This window comes from Cydia splendana, chromosome 1, assembly GCF_910591565.1.
Source record: "Cydia splendana chromosome 1, ilCydSple1.2, whole genome shotgun sequence".
Lineage (NCBI taxonomy): Eukaryota > Metazoa > Arthropoda > Insecta > Lepidoptera > Tortricidae > Cydia > Cydia splendana.
Window position 1 is genome coordinate 3,669,880 of NC_085960.1, and position 17,878 is coordinate 3,687,757.

General features: G+C 38.2%; 2 protein-coding genes across 4 annotated transcripts in view; one reads left to right on the plus strand and one right to left on the minus strand.

Annotated features, from left to right (window-relative positions):
* Positions 1–17,878, minus strand: part of LOC134789380 (FHF complex subunit HOOK interacting protein 2A-like) — a 257,350-nt gene that overhangs the window by 93,913 nt on the left and 145,559 nt on the right. The gene's annotated exons all lie outside the window — the stretch shown is intronic.
* LOC134789523 (R3H and coiled-coil domain-containing protein 1) overlaps positions 1–17,878 on the plus strand; it is a 65,437-nt gene that overhangs the window by 29,013 nt on the left and 18,546 nt on the right. For all 3 annotated transcript variants that reach the window (XM_063760109.1, XM_063760102.1, XM_063760116.1), the window contains one exon: positions 1,417–2,498. In XM_063760109.1, the coding sequence (XP_063616179.1) occupies positions 1,417–2,498 (1,082 nt within the window). The remainder of the gene's footprint in view (positions 1–1,416; positions 2,499–17,878) is intronic.

Here is a 17,878-nt window from a genome sequence, read left to right on the forward strand (position 1 = left end):
ATCATTTGATATTTACCAGTCGCTTTTCGGTGAAGGAAAACATCGTGAGGAAACCGGACTAATCCCAATAAGACCTAGTTTACCCTCTGGGTTGGAAGGTCAGATGGCAAGTCGCTTTCGTAAAAACTAGTGTCTACGCCAATTCTCGGGATTAGTTGTCAAGCGGACCCCAGGCTCCCATGAGCCGTAGCAAAATGCCGAGATAACGCGAGGAAGATGATGCTATTGATTGATTCCTCAAGGGAAAGGAAGCCAAGCAGATTGCCCAGTGCCCACATCATGTGTCATACATGTATCCCAAAATCCGTTGTCTTGTTTTGTTGTTGTTGTTGATTGCCTTAAGAGTGTACTAAATTACTGCTTACCATCAGGCGGGCCGTATGCTTGTTTGCCACCGACGTGGTATTATATAAAAAAATCTAAGGTTTTGTTTATTATTACTTTAGTATTTGTATGACGTTCCCATTATGCAAGCGCATGCAATTATATGTTCATCTTTCTCGCGACGAAGCTATGGTGGATGCTATAGAAATCGACGCTTACAATTGATGCGGTTGGCGTCCGAACCGCAATTTTAGATAAATCTTGAATGTATGAAAGGGCTAGTGTACGTGGAAGAAAAAAGTGTAAAAACGTGGCATTTAGCCACTGACTTTCACATGTGAACTATGTTGGTTTGGTGTCGACATTATTTGTGGTGCTATTTTTGTTCCTCCAGTTTGTTAGTTATTCTCACAAGTAGGTACCTAAACTACCTAATACTTACCAAAGTTATCTATCTACGATTTCTGCGGTTTTCGAAACTATAGTTAGTTATTGTTCATCAAGGAAGTTTGCGTAGATTAATTACGCCTATATACGCTATTATAATCTTATTAAGAAACTAATCTTACGAACGCTATGCACGTGTTGCCAAGATCAAGATATTATTGTGACATCACAACATTACAAACTGCAGTAGGTACCCACTCTAAGTCACAGTAATTAGTCTAGCTGTCTTTAAACTTTAGTCTCCACTCCAATACAAAAGCGCTTTCAACAAAAATCTCAAAAGGCCAACTCCAAACCAAACCAATAGCTCAAACCGCATAATCCATTCACCCCATTGACCGCGCTCGCAAACAAAACACGGCGGCTGCGAAAACGGTGCCGCGGCGAAGTGGGCCGCCGTCGAAATATTCCGACCTTGCCCCCCTTGCGTTACGTGAGCGGTTCGTAACACCGCCCGAGGACGTGACGGTAGCTGCAGCGCGTTTGATTAGGATTTGTTTGTGATTGTGTGTTGAGGTGGTTGGAGGTGTGATTTATGGAAATATTTGAATGTGTGATGATGATCGAATGTTGTTGGAAGAGTTGTTGAAGCGTTCACGTAGAATCATGAAATTAGCGAAGTAACTTGGGATTTTTTTCGAACAGATCTGGTCCAACGAAGCCTCGTCGCCCCGACCGCGCCGTATACGTCCCCCGCGCGCTCCGCACCGCCGACAGCTCCGAGGACAAACCGGACCCCAAGCGACCACCAAAAGCCTCCAAATCGCCCACCAAAGACAAGTCCCAGCCCACCACCCCCCGGCGGTCCATCGACAAGACCTACTGCAACGTCTACACCCCCCCGCACCTCCGGAACACCAGGCCCACGGCACCCAGCATAGACTCACCAGCGCCGACCGACTCCGTGCCTTCAGTCTGCCAAGTGCCAAATAGTGATAGTGCAATATCGTTCAGTGATAATAGTTATAACGAGATAGACGATAGTAGTTTTTATATAGGAGATTATTTCGCCAACGGACAACTCGGGCTGTACGCGCCCGACTATTATAACGATTTCGTCAGATATCCGACCGAAGACAACGACTGGAGGACTAATGAGTCCGATGTAAATATGGCCGTACCTGAAACGAACCAGAGCAATATTATAGATAACGGATATTTATATGATAAAGATGAGGATGTTGAAGAGAAAGAGTTGAAGCGAGCTTCTCAAGAAATTAATAGAAGCAACAAGAGAATAATTAAACAGAGCTTCGATTCAGATGTTCTAGTTATATCCGACCCGGTCGAGGCAGAATGCGAGCAGGAACGACCAACTGAAGCGATTAACGAGGAAGAAAAAAAGGAACCGGAACCTAAGAAGCTAAAACCACAACTAGAAGCTAAAGTCTCATTAAAGCGCGAGGAGAACGATTGGGATGCCGTGTTCGACGACAGCGGAGAATGCCTCGACCCATCACTGCTAGAGGAACTCACCTCAACTGTGGGAAATGTTCACATAAGCAAGGCAAAGAACAGTTACGAACAGTACCAGACCAGGGGCCAAGCCTTGTTCAACGGTCCGTACGACGAGACTTTCGGTCACGTGGTGGAAGTGTATGACTTTCCTAGTGAGTTTAAGACGAACGACTTGTTCTCGGTGTTCAGTGAGTACAAGGACACCGGCTTCGAGATCAAGTGGGTGGACGACACGCACGCGTTGATTGTCTTCAGCAGCGCCAAAATTGGTAAGTTTTTTAAGTAGTCAGCTTAATAATAGCATTAGACTCATACATCTCACTTAGAACTATTGGAACTTCATCAGAGTGACCGCTGACCGTTTCACGTGTTTTTTAGTTAACATATTTTTATTATATTTATTTTCGACTGGTCCGAGTGATATTTGCTTATTTCCGTATATGTAATTCCGGACTTCATTAATAATTGCAAGTATTGCAACAGTAGTATGCACTGCAATTTTATCGCGCGATAGACGAGTAGTACGACGACGAGCACGCTTCTTGCGCAACGTGGAAATATTGGAAAACCCCTCGAATTTGCTTAATAACAGTAGAAAGATGAAGTGTTGCGCAAGCGGCACTACAGCACCCAACAAACGTCTAAGGACATTTGTTTATTATTTGATCTTTAATACACAAGACTTACCTAACAGAACATTATTTCCCCTCTTATTCATAAAACTTTACGAGCCTAATTAGTGAAATTATAAATCCCTTTCTTATAAATACATAAGTCAAAATGACAGATAAACGATTCATAGTAATTTCAGGCTGTAATGCGTTTATGAATAGCGCCATTATTAGTGCCGTAAGGTAATGGTTCTTACCATTTTAGGGCGAAGTGGGGAGATTATACGCTGTGCTTTTAACAAACAAAGTATAGATAGCATCAATTTGTAAAGATACGAAGACGTAGCCTAGAAAGGTTTGTTTCAGGCGTAGAAAGAGTTAGTTTTTAATCATAAAGTGACTCTCAAACTGCATATTTATAAGACTACTAGGTGCGGGATATCTTATGAACACGAGGTAGGATTCCCAGACTTTACTATAATGTTTAGATACTTCAAACAACAAATATGGTAAAAATAAAACACCAACCTAACTCCTTTCATACAACATTGCGCAAGCGACACATAAGGCAGTAGGTGCGGCAGTCTGAGGTAACTAGGAAGGGCTTGTACATGTATCTAGACTTGATAGATGATGTTTTTAAACGTCGAACCTACGTAACGTAACTGTCGTGACATTCTCCAATACAACTTCTTATATAATGTATTTTGAGCCCTAACTTGGTAATTTCTAGGTAGACTAATAAATACTTCGTAAATGGACCACAGAGTTATTAAGTTAAGACCAAGAAAAGTCTGCAGCAATTTTGATAGCCCATGCAGTGCAAGTGTTACATATTTTAAACATCATACTTCTATGAAATGAAATTATGCTTGCATTGCTTTGTTCAAGCATGACATCGTGTCCCTATAGTTAAGCCATGCCATATGGCAGGGCTCTCCAAACCCCGGCCCGCGAAGCGTTTTAATCCGGCCCGCCGACAGCGTTCCAATCCGGCCCGCGGCAGCCAGGCTCCAGGGGCTCCAGGCTCCAGGGGCTCGGCGCCAACGGTGGCCCGCGCGAAAGTTCTGAGGCGCAGTATGACCCTCAGGTAAAAAAGTTTGGAGACCCCTGCCATAGGGCATAGGGTAAGGCATCAGTTAAATTTCGTTATCTGCCTGTTTATCGCTCTTGCATATCGAGCGTGTATCGGAAGTGTAGTAACCTTTTCAATTGCCATATAGTCAGTAAACAATAGTTCCGCGAGTTGATAGCTATGAGAAAATACGACGCAATATATTCTGTGGCAACAACCAGAATTACCGCATAATATACGGACGAATTACACTTTGATTTCACATTGTTAAGTTGTATAATGTAGACATATCAGATTAATCAGATCCATGCGGGTAATGCGTACTAATTCCCACGATACGCCGCAAATACGCCGTATTTGCTTTGTGTTGTGTGCTTCGCACACAAGAAGGCGTGATCGTAAATATTTATTGAACGCCTGTTTGACTAATGGGCTGGCCGACGTATAAATATGAATCGTTTTGCTATTAACACCTTTTTTATAATATTATTATTTACTTCACGCTGCATGCACTTACAGAACCGATTATACAAGTACATAATATGGTATTTAAAAAAGATTTTAGTATCCGTCTAACTTTGCTCTGCTCTGAAGTGCCATAAGAAACGGCATATTTTCCTAGTAAAATGACATTGTGACACTGCCATACTCTGTCATTGCAAAGACACAGTTAGCTTGGTCTCCTGTAATGGCATGGCATGTTTCCTGTATATTTCCATTGTCCAATAGTTCTGGTCAGTGACTTTAGTCAGTTCACTTTTCCCTTTATTCATTGTTCATATGCCTTTTTGCCGTATCTATATATCTACAACTACAGGTATAATCAGCATAACAGTCAGAATCAATCATATAAATAATGACAGCCAAACAAACCTATTAGCACAATACCTTCCGAGAGTTAAACATTTGTGTTGCAATATACTCTACGTTTGCCGACTGTACAACAATACACAATAACACGAATTCACTTAGTGTACCAATTCCGCAATTACAAGAAACCAATTAGACTTATTAATAACTCGGCGATACTGCAAAGTCGGTTAAGCAGACATATCGGTTACCGAACCAGCTTGCACACGAACGTTACGTTGCCTCTAGAAATATCTAGGAAGCGGGCAACTAACCTTTATATTATACACTAGCAACACTCTTTTGCTGACCATTAGTGAACCTTAATTCTTTTGAATAAGGTGTTTACTGCGTGGACGTAGGAAAACTTGTCAGGCCGGCATGACAGTCGACTAAAACTCTACTCCTGCCCTAAACGGGTTTGAGCGTATTTCAATCTTAAGATAATTTAAAACAGAACCAACTAGCCCTGTGTTTGGGCCGTTGAGGTTGCGTTTCGTTCATAGAATCCTCGTAAAATGTATTAGTATGTATAAAGTTAAGGAGAGTGAGTAAAAAAGTAGTTAGCTTAGGCCCACTTGCACCATTCCACTAACCCGGGGTTAACCGGTTAAACCTGGCGTTACCAGGTTACCAGTACAATTTGACACTAGGTTAACGGTTTAACCGCCTAACCCCGGGTTAGTGGAATGGTGCAAGTGGGTCTTAATGTTTTACCGTTAATAGAGTTCATTAAGAGGTAACATTATAGACTGATCCTTTTCATAGAATAGGTTTAGGTATATTAAATAAATATTCCTATTTTGCTGACTTGGACAGGAACGTAATAAATAAATGCTAATATTGGTTCATAAACTCAATTTGTTACAGATAGTTAACAAAAACCTCACGCGTTAAGCTTCTTGAAAGTACCATTTAGGGCCACTTGCACCATCCACTAACCCGGGGTTAACCGGTTAAACCTGGAGTTACCATGGTTACTAGTACAATTTGACACTGGATTAACGGTTTAACCGCATAACCCCGGGTTCGTGGGATGGTGCAAGTGGCCCTTAATGTATCATTCTTCAAAAATAATGAACTATGACCACCATTGTTTATAACAATGTAACACTTGAGCACTCACAAATTAGCCGTGACACAAATATCCATTATGTAACGGTCGCTAACACGCGCTCGCAACGGCGTAGCGTGACATAAAATTGCAAAACCATATATGTAGTTGTTGAACCGAAAAAGGCAACGTATTGCAAATCGCAAAAAAACATGAAAACTATAGTGCGGACGGATACATGAGACGGGTAGTTAGGTTGTCAAAAAAGTGACGTTTCCTGGCTAAGTAACGGAAATATGTAATTGTTTTAGCTAGGGAATCGGTTGTAGAGTACGTGTACATTTCATGCTACTCGTATAACCATATAGGTAGTCCATAATATTTAATAGGAATTAATCCTATTATTTATATATGCCGAATGTAGAAATAAATAGCTACGTTGGCTACGACGCAGAATTTTTGAATTTCTTATCGAGATTCAGGAAAAACTATTTAAATAAATGCCTCATGAAATGCGTCTATGTAATAAGCTAGCATACCTCACTATTGTAATCAGTCAGTGTAACAGTGCTTTTTTATTTGGAAGAGAATTACTGCAGACTCCACTGATAAACACATATACTACATTGTTAGTAAAGAGATCGCTTAATGGTTTTATAGTAGAAGGTTAGTTCGGGGCTTAACAAATACTTACGTTTTTAACTTTACTTAATTATAAGTACTAAGTTAAAATTAAACATAAACAAAATAAATTAGTTCAAAATAAACGTAGACAAGTCCCCCAAATCTGTAAGTACCCTGCGGAAGGGTGCCCATAAGATTGGCTACATTCCTACGCTGAATCGCGATGCGTGTTCTTTGAGGAATGAGCCAGATCTAGCGTCACTCTACGTCTCAGGAGTGTTTTTTTAGGCTCCAGAAAATGTTTACTTACTTCATATATGTAAATTCGCATTCAGTCGAACGAACGTGGCCAACTGGCCATACTGTTTACCAAACACACACAGTCAACATGTAACTAATACGTATTAACAGATGTAAGTACTGCAACTCGAAACAACGCGAGCGTGAATCAAAGTTGCAAAATACCGGCGTATGTCACAAATGTCGCGGTGACACAAATATGTATTATACCTACATACCTACGTAGCTGCGGTGTCTTGTCGACTTGAAACAATGTGACATACTTAGAGTCCGTCTAAGCTAACATTGCACCGATTTGAATATAACAAAGGGACTGTCATTATAAACGTCATATTTTCCTAGAAATTTGACATTAATGATGAGATTCCACACTTCGTCATTGCAAATTCTATGCAGCCTTATCTTAGCTCGACTCAACCTTATTGTTGCGCGATTGAAGCTTCAAAATGTTGTCGAAGGAAAGGACACCACATTATGCACACCACTTTACGTTTCCTTTACGGAAAAAACTAGTCAAATGATGTCGAAAACTCAGCCGATTTTCGAACCACGACCGCACGCTTTACAGGACAGCTAATACCAGCGCCGATATCGTCATTTCCCTAAATTATTATATCGAATTTAAATGTTTGACGACTTTGATTGCAGCGGAGTTCAATCGTTCGTATAGTTGAATTATCGAGAAGATGGAATTGCATTTGTAGTGGTTGTATGCTGATAGTACAAGAAAATAGAAAATTCAAATATAGAATGCCTGTAAACAAACAATACTATACTACATATGCAATTCCACGCTCTCGATGATTCAACTATAACATGATTCCCCTATAATTTCTTGAGCATCATTTGTCTTGTGGACATATCCCGCTACCCAAACATAACGCGCCACTGAACTTTGATAAATAGTGGCGCCATCTCACCTTAGCTGGAACATTCATTTGCATAAGACCTTCATTGATCTTCGACCCCCTAATCTCCGCTTTCGCTTGCTTATCTCGCTGTCGAATCCATTAGCTACGTCGGATTAGCGGATAACTATTGGATAATAATACGCAATAGGCTAACGGAAATCAATCTGGTTAGGGCCCTACAACATAACTTACGGGTGTTAAGATAACGCGCTGGTTTTATAGTAGAAGGGTGCTAAGTGTATTACATTTACATTTTATTTACTGAATATAATACAAAGTCATCACACTATCTTAATCAATTATAATAAATATCACTACACCATATAAAACAAGATCATGCGGTTTTCACCTATCAATAGAGTGATTCTTGAGTGTGTACATTTGCTGCTAAAATCGCTTATGTCACAGCCACCTGAGAGCTCACGAACGTTGCTCTCAATCAGAGCCTCTACCATCAGCTTTAACATTGACATAACGCTCACGTCTACGTAATTTACTTTCTGTACATCTCGCTTGCACTATTGCTCGCATATGCGAGTACGAGTGAGATGCATAGAAAGTAAGTTGTTACGTACTTTACGTAGACGTGAGCGTATTATGTCAATGTAAAACTGATGGTAGATGTACAGTACTAAACATACAGTCGTTTGGTCGAAACCGGCCAGGACAGTATGATGTTGTACAAATAAACCTTCACTAGGCATATAAGACAGCATCAAATTATTCAAATTGCTATACATTAAAGCCATTAAACTATCTTATACTATCTCATTACATCAATAAACCCGTTTGCACCTCGGTACGCTAAGTACGCTCTACTTAAACGTTGCTTAAGCACCGATAAAGTTATAAAACTAGACTAGTTTGGCAACCAGTTGCATCTCGGGTGTGATTGTACAACCTAATGTAATAAATAAAGGCAATGTTGTTCTAGTTTGAGATCGGGTCGGGGTATTGCGAGTCACGTACCAGCAAGCGTACTCTACTCTGTCACGAGTGAGAAGTGGTAGCGGGCGGAGGTGTGCTTTCTTTTGAAACAGTGAAAACGAAATTGGTTACTACTGGGGTACTGGGTACTGGGGATGTGGGGATGTTATTACTTATAAGAGCTGTTTCCCACTGACGTTCAGTTTTTTGCGGGTACGGTTTTTTGAAGGATCCAGTTTTCTGTAGTATGCATGCAGGATCCCGCAAACAGAATCCTCGTGTGAAAGTTACTATATTAGCACCTATACTACTAAAACGGGATCCTGCAAAAAACCGTACCCGCAAAAAACTGGACGTCAGTGGGAAACAGCTCTTAGTGACTTCCCGATATTTATTAACCCTTTATAAGGCAGAGACGATTTGAAAACCACTTAGTTAATAAACATTTTCGGAGAAGAACATCCTCTTTTTTATTTAACTATAATGGTATTATATAGCGAATATATCAGGCTTTCTTTCCTCATTCATACTTTTTCGGTCAGTATTTAATTTTAGTGTAATTAATTAATCTATAGTATGTGGTCAATTTATGCACTATGCCTGTCAAGGGAAGCAAGCTATCGTCATTGTTTCCATTATACTATTAAAAATATACACGTCGCTGTATCTAATAATTTGAATTATAGCTCTTGCAATTCACGATGGCGAGTGGCGAGACTCTTATTGGTATGATGACAAGGTCTAATTTTGATAAATCCACTCTCCATCGTGAATTGCAATAACTGTACTATTGTTTGTAGTGTCAGGAAAGTGTATCATTTGCCACTTAAGATTAATAAAATTATAAAAGGTTACATGCTAATCATGCTATATCAATAAGTATTGTAATTAGAACTTTTAGCATGGTATTACGTACATGGCAGTTATGACAAAGCACCTTATGTTTGTTATGTCAATGTCAATGAATAGGTGTATTGGAAACAGATCATCTGAAAACTCAAGTGCACTAACAGGCTGAGTGCATATATTGGCCACATGTTTTTCTTAATGATTTCGTTTTTTTTTTGCCGTAGATGTGTTCCCCAGTGCATTACAAACATGGTAGAGTATTTAACTTTCACGTAGCATATCTGTATAACTGGGGCCTTATAAAGGGTTAAGCTAGTATTGGCAAGCTGCGAAGTCAATGGAGGGAGAAGTGGCGTACACGTGATCTTATGGAACGTCAAACATGCCAGCGGCATAATTCCATAACATTTAACATAGAAAAGCCGACAAAATGAGGGCTTTCCTTCCTATCCTGTTCTATGTTTGAAGCTTGATATCGGTATAGTTTAGTTAGGCTTAGTTGTAATACTTGTAATGGTAGACAGTAGCAGTAGTAGTGAATATAGTCAGTTTATTGTATAACACATTCCGAGTTTCATTCCTGGGTTTTGTTTTCTAACAAGTTTTATTTTTACATAAAGCATTTCAGAATTTGCAGATTAAAAAGAAATGGTGACGTTTTCATTTCTTTCTGATCTTGCTTGAGATTCAGGTTTTCACAGGAAATCGAAATCTTGAGATTCAGGTTTTCAAGAAGTCTATATCGAAGTCTATAGGTAAATATATGCGATTCCTTTGTTGATGTCAAATTTATTTATTCGAATCGCTTATTTTATGCGTTTGCGCCGCGCGCCACTTTCGATTTCATCGCTGGTTCCATTTTTTTCACAAAGCATCTTTATTCTGCGCACGGCCCGCCGCCGCGCCTTGAACTTGGCTTCCTTTCGATCGTGCCCAACGGAAATTACTGCTTTATATCGCAAATTACTGGCAAATTGTAGTAATAAAACCGTTCTTTGGAAACGGTTTTCATTCATTCTGGTAATGGTTTTCGTTTGATGAATAATTTCGACGATATCAAGGAATATAGAGAGCTTTTGTAGAGAATAGTAGAATAGAATCGACTTCTTTACAATTTTGTAGGAGTAGCAAAATAGTTACTTTTCTTCGTATGTGACCCAATATGCGTGGCAATTTATGTACCTATACCTATTGATTTAAAATTTAATCCTAGTAAGGATATTGTCTGTTGCCGCTTGTCGCTTAAACCGCTGAACCGATATCTGTATCATTTTCAAAATTTGTGTCTTTCGTGTCGACCCATTAGAGTCTGTGTGGAAAGAGAAGAGTCGTGCAATATATTGGGCCCCATCATACCACGACTCTTCTCTTTCCGCACAGACTCTAACAGATAGGGTGCCGGCTATATTTATTGGCCACTACATACATAGTAATTGGACTTTCCTTAAAAATCAGAAAGAAACAAGCCAAAAGAAGTATTATTGTTAAGAGTGGCAAATTACAGCAGTCGCCCTACTTCCTTTAGCTGCGACAAGAAAAACTAAAACATCCGTCAGACATTAAACGAGTCTTTAAATCTAGGAAATTAAAACCAATTGTCTCAGTTCAAAGCTCAATTAAAGTCTACTCTGATAACCATAAAACAGTTAACAACGTAACGACTCCGGAAACAAAGATACCGACAAAACGTTCCATTAAACACATAACGCTTCTTATTTCAAAATATCCCACGCTCACAATGCTATCTTTGTCATCTTATAGTGCGGAAATTATTGCCGAACTATACTTAGGTTACTTTCAAATAAAACGCACAATAAGTTTATTGGAATGTTTGTGATTAGCGTTTGGTACATCGCTAACAAAAACGGAATTACAGATGTAATGCATAATTGTTTTCCATCGTATTTTCTCGGAAACGTTCGTATTTGTCATGCTGCTTCAGTTAACCACAGTACTTTTTGTACGGAGTATTACCGGAATAGCAAGACACATCCGTCCGTTTCCGTGAAAAAAACCGGCCAAGTGCGAGTCTGACTCGCAAACGAAGGGTTCCGTACCATTATCTATAAAAACGGTCACCCATCCAAGTACTGACCCCGCCCGACGTTGCTTAACTTCGGTCAAAAATCACGTTTGTTGTATGGGAGCCCCACTTAAATCTTTATTTTATTCTGTTTTTAGTATTTGTTGTTATAGCGGCAACAGAAATACATCATCTGTGAATCATATACGGTTCGTGAGATACAGCCTGGTGACAGACAGACGGACGGACGGACGGACGGACAGCGGAGTCTTTAGTAATAGGGTCCCGTTTTACCCTTTGGGTACGGAACCCTAAAAACGATGGAAAATAATTATGCACTACATCTATACAGATTACAGCCAACGTTTGTATGGGAACTGTATAGCGAAAACACACCTACTCAGATGGGTCAATAGACCGCCATGCAAATTTATTCACATAGATTTATCTTCAAACTGCTTTTATGTCTTTGATTCTGCTTATATAAATAAATTTACATACACATTGATTCAATCGATACCACTGCAAAATGAACTGAGGCATATAAATATTTAAAGTTCATAGTGTGAAGTATCAGATTGTGCTTTATGGCGAAGTTTGCATGTGCAGTGACAATCATTTATCCCACTTTCACGCGTTAACTAATAAAAACACGGAAATGTGGTATTTTAATGTATATTTAACATGACATTGTAGGCGTAGGTACCTGTAGTGTTTTCTTTTTGATGCATATTTAACTGCATGTAAACAAACAAAACCGACCAATGAAAGTACTATTAAACGCAACAACATACCATGATTATCTGACTCCGTGTCTGAGATGAGAACTTATTACGCAGGAGGTAATTTGTACTCGTAATGTTATGGTTAACTTTGTATCATTTGTATCGAAAATGATTACTTCCCAAACAGTTATTCTCAAAATTTTATTTCTGTGACCCAATAGCACATGTATATATATCTTTCGCATAAAATAAAATAAATTAATTAATAATATGCTAAAAGTTGCTTTATGCAATTTAACTAAACTGTAGTCACAGTTCATACACAGCTGCTATCAGCTGATACACTTGATACCTATCTCTCATATATGTATTTGACTACATTACAGAACATTAAGTTAACGATGCCATAAACCTTGACTTACTGTAATTTGATACACAATGGTTAATGACCATTGCCATAACTTCCACTCGATTAAGCCTGTTAGAACCTTAGTATATAAGGCCAGCGTTTTCTCTCAATATATTCAGTATTTACTACACTCTTGTGTTATCATTATAACCCTGAACACCGAACACTTCATGGCGACCCTGCCAGTCGGGCTGCTCGAGGCAGCCCGACTGCCATAGGTTGGTTAGGAAATAAAATTAGGCGATTATTTTCGTACTGCTAAGAGAATTATTTAAACTATTCGTGAACCTTATTGTTAAGCCACAAGGTTTACCATTCCGTCAATGGTTAGAGAGCATTGCTTAGTACGTTAGCAACAACAACCCAAGCACAAGCAACCTACTTGCGCGCAATCTCGCAGGTCGACGACCTAGTGACGCAACCGCAGAAGGACGCAACGCCGCGCCGGCGCGCGCGCCGGTCATTCGCGGTGATTTAGCCACGACACCCAAACAAACCAATAACATCTCGGTGATGGTTGTTGATAATGATGATAAATCAACAGTCAAACAGGGTTAAGGGGCCGGTATATGACGTTTTCGATTTAGACCTCACTTTGTAACCATAATTTGTTCAATAAATGTTTGATAATTGCATTAAATTACACGTAAATTTATTCACGAAGAAACCGTGTACCGACTCTTTATGCCATTATATTTTTAATTTGCTGTTATTCTCTACAAATCGACACTAAAAGTATCAAAAAATCAAAATATGGAGTTCCGTTTGAGACAGAAGCAAAACAATTTTGTCTTTGACAGTAATTGAATTATTGTATGATTTTGGAAGCTAGATAATTCAGCTACCAATTTATTATCGATTTATATTTTTACTCACAAAGACAACACAGAAATTCAATCTCAAATGTAAACTTTCGAACAATTTCCATACATTGACGACATCACTCAAAATTCTTCTTCAAGTCAGATGCCCGTTGGGGCTACACCGGAGCACACGTGTACTTCTTCAAATGAAAATGACAGCTTGATTTTCTTGCTTTTGACAATTATATTGACATTAAATCATATACGCACACGAGAAAGCATACCAGTAGATAAAATGTATTTCAAAAAATAGGGTACATAAATATCAGCTCGCGTCTCATTTAAATTTCATTTGCTGTTATTTACGGGTCATTATTGTTGAAAACCGTAGTAAACTATCTTAAAATAATACGATTACAGTCGAATTTAAGTATTATCTTCCTTCAAAACTCGCTTAAAATGAAAAAAGTTATAGACTCATCTTTACTGATTGGGATCAATTTTTATTATGCTGGTATCATTTTGCGTCATTTTAAAAACGTATTTGACTTCTGTATGTCAATGAATTTTGATGACAACTGTAATCTTGTATTATATTATAGAACTTTTATATTAAAATATTGCCTATTAACAGGAAGAGTTATGTAATTCGTATAAGTAATACCTGAAAGTCTTGTAACTAGATCTGTAATACCATGGATTGCGACGAATAAATTATTATGAGTATGCCGTTCGTTCCGTCTATATGTATAATGCGTGTACGTGCTGTTCTCTGAAAATCTTCAAGAAAAAATAAAGGCTAGACCAGCACTAAGTACTAGCAAGTTTTTGCGGCTTTGGAGACCGAGATGAAGCTTACAGGCCAATAGCGTTGTGGCCTGGTTACTGTTATGTATACCTATGTATCGAATGTTTTATAAATTTACTATAAAAAGCAATGTTTTATTTCGATTAGGTCTACATTTTGTGCATATTGCATATCTGAAGTATTTTCGTACTAAACTTGAAACTTTCGTTGAAACTAAATAAAATAATTATTCCAAATGTACAGTCACCTGCAATTTATGTTACACAACGAAGGCCGCAAAAATATCTGACACGATCTTATTTGTAGAACCATAAGAGCATGTCACATATTTTTGCGACCTTCGAAGAGTAGGTACCGTCATTACTCATTATCATCAACTTTGCCCGCTTTTTTTTTTAAACACGAATTTCTCAAAAAAAATCACATCATATGACTTTTTTTTGCTCAGCACGTCCATTGTGATCAAACGCATCAGTTTATGTGAAGAAAACATTTTTTTATCGTGTTTATACCCATTTTTTTGCGTTTTAGAGGGCGGGCAAATAAAAAAATATCCGGGGTTTTCGCCAACATTGCCCACGTCAATTTGGTATTCAAATACAGCTCGTATATATGATGATGATGTCTAAGGATCACTTAAAGGTTTTGGGCAATCCTACCATTCCCTGTTAATAACATAGCGATAAGTGTAAAAACTTTTAAATAAATTTGCTGGGCAATGTTGCCTACCCGTTTTTGCCCATTTCCAAATAAGGCTCGCCTAAGCATTTTACAAAGGCTAGGGTTGTCACTTTTGAGAAAATCTGTTACAATAGTTTAATGACCAAAAATATGATTTTTGTTGTGTTTTCATTCGTTAACGGGATAAAACATCTAAATAAAGGATAATAAGACAAATTAAATACAGTATATATTTATAAACTTATTTTAGTGTACAAACATAACCTTCTTTTACTTGCGAAGTTGGGTAAATTAGATGAAAGTGACAACCCTAATCCGTTTTTGGTGGTGGGCAATGTTGGTATGGATGCCAAATTACCGGATTACTTTGCCAACCACTAAAACTTTTGTGTAATTAGGCCTTATTAGTTTAAATCTCAATAGACATAATCTATGCTTCATGTGTTATAACTGAAACCCGGGAATATTTGTCAAAGGGTTCTCAATTTTTTCTACTTGCATTCATTATTTATCAATTTTTTGCCCGCCGAAATATACCCTATATTAGACAACTCGCTCAAACTCAAAATTCCCAAGTCAAGTTATGCACAAGTTTGGCATATACTTTGTCAGAAATATAACCAATTTTCTACTAAAAACAGCAGGGTGGCCATAACTATTATCAATTTTTCTACATTAACGAATTTGTTTAAAATTGTCGTTTTGGGCAAAGTTTCCCTGGAGGCAAAGTTGGCGCTAATGACGTAACATATTATTGCAGGTGACTGTACATAAATGTTTCGGTGATTTTGAGATTATTTTCCAGGTTAGTTTACTAACAATCAAGTTATGCAGATACCGATTTCGTGAACGTATAAGTAGTAAGGTACCGCTATTGTTTAGCGATACCGATTATTTTTGAAGGTAAAACTATGCCGGTTGAAATATAAAGATATTAAAATTACAGCAGGGACAATCATTTTTTATAGGTGTACCTAAACCATCATTGGCCGAGCGTTAGCAAAGGTCTCCGTTTCAGCTTGGGCAAAAATGCTTTTGTACGTTCTCCTTTGCAGATCACATTTCTCAACTGATTCTCGTGAAAATTTGTAAGCAGGTTCGATAGAACTATTCTGTTTCGCTTTATCCGCCAAAATGGAATTGCCACCCTGCTGAAACTTTATTTATTTAAATTCCTATTGAATGGATTTTGCACCTTATGAAAAACCGTATAGAGTAGTAAATAACATTTTACATCTGACTTAATGACATCTTATTTTATTCGCTTTAATTGTACAAAACGCGTATCTCGACAAAGCAATAGTAGGTAGTAAAACAGTCAACAATCAAATGAAATAAATTGGTACGTCACGTGTGACATGAACAGACAAGGAAAGCAAGATTAAATGCATTGTTTCTCTTTCATCTTTAAATGGAATGCTTTTACCCTCAAAGGAGGCTAGTGGTCAATACTAAACTAAAAGTCCAATCTTAAAAAAACATGATGGGTCACTGACCTGTCCCAGTAAAGTGAGGTAGTGTGCGTGAAGTGCGCTTGTGTGTGAAATGGGGTAAATTGACAGAATCTGATATTTTACCCACCGCTACCGTCGCCTTAACCCTGAATATGTTCAAAGGGGAATTTCGGCGGAGGGGGAAGTTTCGGCCTTTCTTATGTTATATATCTATACATGCAAGGGGCTACCGCAACCACCGTCATTTCGAATATTAGGATGTTGCTAAACCGTTTAAATATAAAATCCGTACCGAGCGTCCGGATCTTGCGCGAAAAAGTTTAAATAAATAGGTAGGGAAAACGTGGCTTTAGAAAATTGAAGTTGTTAATTAAATGATTTTTATAATTTTATGAAAGCCTGTATGTTTAATAGATATGGGTGTAATGATTGATTAATTAGAAATCCAATATAACACTACCGAATTACCGAAGAAACATCAATAAACTCTAAACCCTCAACTAAAACTTTACCTACATGCTCACGCAGGACACAGACATAGGAAAGTGAACTTTGTAGCGAGGAATTAAAGTTCATATTACTAGTTTACGTTAACGTTAACTTTATTTACGACTATTAAAAAGCTTCTAAATGATATACTAGTAATACTAGGTATTAACTGCCTAATTCACCGTGGACGTGTGCCAACTGCCAATGCCGATCTCTATTTGTTTGCCCATCTGTTAACCTAACATTTAGTATGTAATTTGATTAGAGAACAATTTGAGCTTAATATTGGTTTTGGTTATTTGCCAGATCTATTTTAAAGATTGAGAAAATATATAAAAAAAAATAACGAAAGATTTAAATAATCGGCCAAGAGCATGTCGGGCCATGCTCAGTGTAGGGTTTCGTAGTTACCATTCTGTCAAACTAGACCAAACGGGGGCTATTAGTAAGTATCATAAGGGAGTACCTTTGCAGCGCTTTGTACCTACTTACGTCTTTTTATTTTTACTAAGAAAAGAAGATTTTTTGCTCTTGTTTCACGATTTTTTTCATATTTTTTGGACCCGTGGTTCAAAAGTTAGAGGGGGGGTGACACATATTTTTATTTTTTCGGAGCGCATATTTCCGAAGTTATTAACGATGTCAAAAAATGGTTTTAGGAGACCCTTATTCGTTTTGAAAGACCTATCCAACGATATCCCACACTATTACGACAAAGCAAAAAAAAAATCAAAAAACAAACTTTTTGTATGGGAAGTACCCTAAAAAATATATTTTTTGTACTTTTTATTTTACAGTTCTGTCGCAATGCATGATTTATGTATCCATGCCAGATTGCAGCTTTCTAGCACTAACGGTCACGGAGCAAAGCCTCGGACAGACAGACAGACAGACAGACATGGCGAAACTATAAGGGTTTTCTAGGTGACTACGAAACCCTAAAAATTGGTAAAGTCTCAACCAATAATTGTACACACTACTTGAGATACTTTTATAGCTCGCATATCAACTGTTATATATATAGCTGCTTTTAGGTATGTACCATTGACATCGACAT